Genomic DNA, 4,844 nt, shown 5'->3' on the forward strand with positions numbered 1-4,844 from the left:
CCTTCAAGACAGAGTTTGGACGGCGGATAGATTGGCAAAGCGTGGGTGGCCAAATTGCGATCTCTGCCCTCTTTGCAGGACGGTGCAAGAATGCGGACCTCACCTCTTCTACAAGTGCCGCTACACCCGGTGTCTTTGGTCTTTGGTCATTGAGAAATTCCTCATGCACGGGCTCGACACTTCCGCTTGGCCCCTGTTCGACTCGGTGGACGAGTGGTGGGCAAGCACCTGCGCTGATGGTACGCCGAACCGCCAAGCCAAGGCCTCCCTCACTATGCTCGTCTCTTGGACGATTTGGAACGAGCGTAATGCAAGAGTGTTTAAGCATAAGAGTGCTCCACCGCCAATCTTGCTCTCCTCCATCTCTGCCGAGGCCAACCTTTGGGTCATCGCCGGCGCAAAGAAGCTAGGGTCTTTTATTTCACGCGAATAATCCGCATGCCGTGTTTGTTGGGTGTCCTGTAAAAAACTCTTTTCTATCTTAATTAATGGATGAGGCAAAGCTTTTGCCTCCATTTCAAAAAAAAATAGTGATAACTGTTAAAGTGCCAGCGTCAGCCCTACAGGTATTCCGCAAAAAAACATGATAACTTGAATTACTGAGTCGGTTGGTTGAGAAAATTCTGTTGTTGACAACAAATTACTAAGACTGAGCAATGTGTAAAAAGGACTTACATGGCCACCAAACTCTGTAGAGATCCATCGAGGCCTTGGCCTAACACCAAAGTTTTTGACACAGTCATCGGCATACAATTCATAGTCGAATTCATCTGGTGGAAACATGCTAAGACCTTCACTAGAAGACATTGGCATTACCATCTCAGTACAAGCCTGTTTTAATCAAGAATAAAACATATGTCATACACTATAGTTTTTCAAGTACAGTAATAAATGTAACAGAGATATCTAACAGACAAAAACAGATATATTTTTTGTAGTTTCCGGACCTGCCAATCCCATCCACCCATTCCATGAGGATCATCATCTAGATCAAAGCAGTCAACTGTACCAGTATAATTGTAGTATATATCTACTCCAGCATAAATTCGTTCCAGTATACTGCTCCCCTCTGGTTGCTTGTCAATATTTCTACATACCTGGATGAGAAACAAGATAAACCAAAGTAAGTAGTGATGCCACTAAGAAACTACGCCCTGATAGTGTTTTTTTTTTTGGCGAGGGAACATGATAGATCTTGAAAGTACGTGAGCACACTGCACACACAAGATTGTCATTGCAATCCTCAACATAAGCTCTTTGTTATACCTTTGGGTTATGCAAGTGAATTCTCACTGAATACTAGCACGTTCAGAAATGATCGAAAAGATTTATGGCAGACAAGGGTTCAAGAACTAACTTCCTTAATTGGGCTGGCAGGCAAAGGCATGAGAAACTCTGACGGCATTGGGTAATCCACCATGGCCAGATAACTGTATGCTGAGCTCAGCCAATCCGAAAGGGCCCCCGTGGTATTCAGGGTCCTGCAGCATTCATGCATATTATCATTGCAAGCAATCTTAATGAAAAAGATGGAGTGAATGGAGACGAAACTCACTGGCAAAGGTGGAACGTTTTGCTTAGTTTCAGAAGACCATCTTGCCCATTTCCCTGCTCATCTAATTCTTTCCATGAGTCCTTTATTGTTTGGAAACAGCTTAAACTTTCCCTCTAAACACATAAGAAAAACTAGTGTCACTAGTGTCCTGTTTCCAAAACAATGAAAAACTAATGTCCTTTATTCAGAACAATAAAATCGAGCCAAGATTATGGGCACGCAGACCTTAAAATCATTTGAAACAAGATCGTAGAATATGGTGTCAGGTACAATGTCCTCAAACTGCAGGATCGGAGCCGACGACGCGAGAGCCCCGACAGCAATATGCGGGTACTTGAGTCTCATCCAAGCAGCAAGCACTGAATGCCCAGTGAACAAAATCAGTACAGTGCAGAATAGACACCCAAGATAACTGAAGATACTATAGGCTCTTACTTCCACCGTATGAGCCCCCGAAGAGCACCACGGGGCTGCTTTCCGAGGACAGGTTCCTCTTGAGGTCGGTGAGCAGCACGGCGTAGTCAGCGAGTGCTTGCTCGGCCGTCAGGTACGCCATGGACCTGGAATTGTTGTAGGCCTTGTCTTTGCTGCCGAACGGCATGGACTCGCCGTAGTAGCGATGCTGCAGCAACGCATCGATCAAAAGTTCAAAAACCAAGGGCCGGACAGCTAAAGCGGAACATAACGAGTGCAGGTTTGCAGGATAGTTGCCTCGGCGAAGACGACGAGGGAGGCGAAGCGCGGGGCGGCCTCCCAGACGAGGCCGGAGTTGGCGGCGAACCAGGCGATGTCGCCCTCGTTGCCGCAGTAGAAGAAGATGGGCCCGCCGGGGCCCGCCCACCCGCCGGCGCGGCCGACGAGGTACCGCTGCTGGAAGAACTCCTCCTCGCCGGAGAAGCTGAAGTGGTCCAGCCGCTGCCGGAAGTACCGGGTCTCGAACTCGTATCCCCCGCCGACCCCGTCTCCCACCTCCGCCCGCGGCCGCGGCCGCGCGTGGGGGCCAGGGAAGCGGGGCGGCGGGAGCAGGGCCCGCGTGACGGCCGGGAGGAGGCCGAGGAGGATGAGCAGCAGCGGAAGACGGCGAGGCCGATGCATGGCGGCGCTTTGCTTGACTTCGGCGAGCGGGCGGGCGGGCTGCGGAGTGGAGACGATCTGGGAATGGGATCGATAAGCTGCGCGGAGGAATCGGGGAGCTTTCCACGTGGCGCGTGCGGACGTTGACGTACGTGCGTGTCATCCACTCCAGTAGTGGAGTATACGTATCCAAGAAGCTCATCCGGTGGCGACGAAGATGGGCTGGCTGCCAATTTAGTTAGGCTGACGGACGCACTCACCTCACCGCGACGGGAACGCGCCGGCCGCCGACGGCCAGCTAGCGCTTGCTGAGGCTGAGCGTCTGGCAGTACGAAACAAAAATCACCTGCAACATGACTACATGAGCTAGCTAGAGTGGCATGTTACTTCATGGGATTTATTTATTTTTGCTTGCCTATTTCCGGCGACAGCAGTGCATGTTGATATTCTCCGTGAGCACAGTGATACCCGTATACAGTACGTGCCTTCGAAGAAAAAAGAACAAGGAATGATTTCTACACGCCGTGATGGAATCTCAATTTCGACCTGTTGATCATACCGTCACGCGGTTGTCGTCAGAGAGAGAAGAATAAGACTTTAAGGGAAAACGAAAAGTTGAAGGCATCCGCGCTTTCATAGCTCAGTTGGTTAGAGCACCCGTTTAGTAAGCGGGAGGTCTTGAGTTCAACTCTCAATGAAAGCAATCTTTCATTTTTATTTTTGTTTTTTCACATGTAAGACGATAATAAGTAAGCTAAATATGAATTGCTTAACAGAAATGGTCCCATGGTCTAGTGGTTAGGACATTGGACTCTGAATCCAGTAACCCGAGTTCAAGTCTCGGTGGGACCTTATTTTTTGTACAGATTTTGCTCTTTTGTATTGTCTCGCACATTGGACAGTTTTACTTGCTGCTCTCGAAACATGCACTATATAGATAGAGGAATGCGTCTGCTATTTTTAAAAAATTATTCTCTCAAACAATTTTGCATGCCATGATCAGCCAACGCGTCTGCAAGTGTCTCTTGCAACCAATTCTATCAACAAAAGTGTATTAGGTTGGTCTAGAAATTTATTTACTCTTCCTGCCAAGAGCAAAAACCATCTGACTTATTTGTGCTCTCGAAACATGCACTATATAGATAGAGGAATGCGTCTGCTATTTTTAAAAAAATATTCTCTCAAACAATTTTGCATGCCATGATCAGCCAACGCGTCTGCAAGTGTCTCTTGCAACCAATTCTATCAACAAAAGTGTATTAGGTTGGTCTAGAAATTTATTTACTCTTCCTGCCAAGAGCAAAAACCATCTGACTTATTTGTGCTCTCGAAACATGCACTATATAGATAGAGGAATGCGTCTGCTATTTTTAAAAAATTATTCTCTCAAACAATTTTGCATGCCATGATCAGCCAACGCGTCTGCAAGTGTCTCTTGCAACCAATTCTATCAACAAAAGTGTATTAGGTTGGTCTAGAAATTTATTTACTCTTCCTGCCAAGAGCAAAAACCATCTGACTTATTTGTGCTTCTAGTTAGAAATGTCCTAATATAAATTTCTCGGCGGTGTATAACCAGATTTATAATATTCTTTACTGTGAAATATGCACAAGTTTCAGTTTGTCCTTACCTTGGCGACTGGCTCTTTGGGCATTGATCATTGTTCGTTTCAAGCGGCCACCGCTGCTCTTCGTAGAGATGCATGACTAACTTCAAACCTGCAACTTGGGCTTAAATGTCAAATGCGAGAAGGATAAATACCACCGTAAATAACTCCCTTCGAGAGGTTAGTGTGTAACCGTCGAGCAATCATGCCATCCAAACTCAAAGTTCTATCACTATAAATAGCATGACGCAAAATAACAAGATCAGGCAAGCTGGGTGATCCACTCTCCCACTGTCCAATCAAACAACTCCCGATAAATAATGAGTAATAACGCAAAACGGAAAAATACAAACTAGCAACTCTAGCCTTGTGAACTCCTCTCGTCTCCCCCACAGTAACTCCGGATATAAAATTCGTAATGTCACGAGGGTGTGAGTCTATAGGGTTGCCCTCAGGTGGAATCAAACAAGCCTCACAAAACTCATCAAGTGTCATCTCTCTAGGAGCATTATATAAGTTGAATGTAAAGTGGGCGGCTCCTCCTTCTCGCGAGTTTTCGCTCAGCGCCGCTCCAGAGCGTCAGCGCCCGCATTCATGCACTGCCAGAG

The 4,844-nt window shown here is 46.9% G+C and overlaps 1 protein-coding gene and 2 non-coding genes across 3 annotated transcripts in view; 2 read left to right on the forward strand and 1 right to left on the reverse strand.

Annotated features, from left to right (window-relative positions):
• LOC119277110 (lysosomal Pro-X carboxypeptidase-like) overlaps nucleotides 1-2,716 on the reverse strand; it is a 5,462-nt gene extending 2,746 nt beyond the window's left edge. The window contains exons 1-7 of the mRNA XM_037558333.1: nucleotides 2,267-2,716; nucleotides 1,991-2,177; nucleotides 1,781-1,914; nucleotides 1,556-1,668; nucleotides 1,358-1,481; nucleotides 948-1,097; nucleotides 676-831 (exon numbers count right to left, since the gene is read on the reverse strand). Coding sequence (XP_037414230.1) covers nucleotides 676-831; nucleotides 948-1,097; nucleotides 1,358-1,481; nucleotides 1,556-1,668; nucleotides 1,781-1,914; nucleotides 1,991-2,177; nucleotides 2,267-2,650 — 1,248 coding nt within the window. The 5' untranslated portion in view covers nucleotides 2,651-2,716. The remainder of the gene's footprint in view (nucleotides 1-675; nucleotides 832-947; nucleotides 1,098-1,357; nucleotides 1,482-1,555; nucleotides 1,669-1,780; nucleotides 1,915-1,990; nucleotides 2,178-2,266) is intronic.
• A 542-nt stretch (nucleotides 2,717-3,258) lies between these two features.
• TRNAT-AGU lies at nucleotides 3,259-3,332 on the forward strand. Its single transcript has one exon. It is a non-coding gene; the product is annotated as a tRNA-Thr (tRNA).
• Nucleotides 3,333-3,409: 77 nt separating this feature from the next.
• Nucleotides 3,410-3,481, forward strand: TRNAQ-CUG. The gene has a single exon. It is a non-coding gene; the product is annotated as a tRNA-Gln (tRNA).
• Nucleotides 3,482-4,844: the final 1,363 nt, after the last annotated feature.

This window comes from Triticum dicoccoides, chromosome 3B, assembly GCF_002162155.2.
Source record: "Triticum dicoccoides isolate Atlit2015 ecotype Zavitan chromosome 3B, WEW_v2.0, whole genome shotgun sequence".
Lineage (NCBI taxonomy): Eukaryota > Viridiplantae > Streptophyta > Magnoliopsida > Poales > Poaceae > Triticum > Triticum dicoccoides.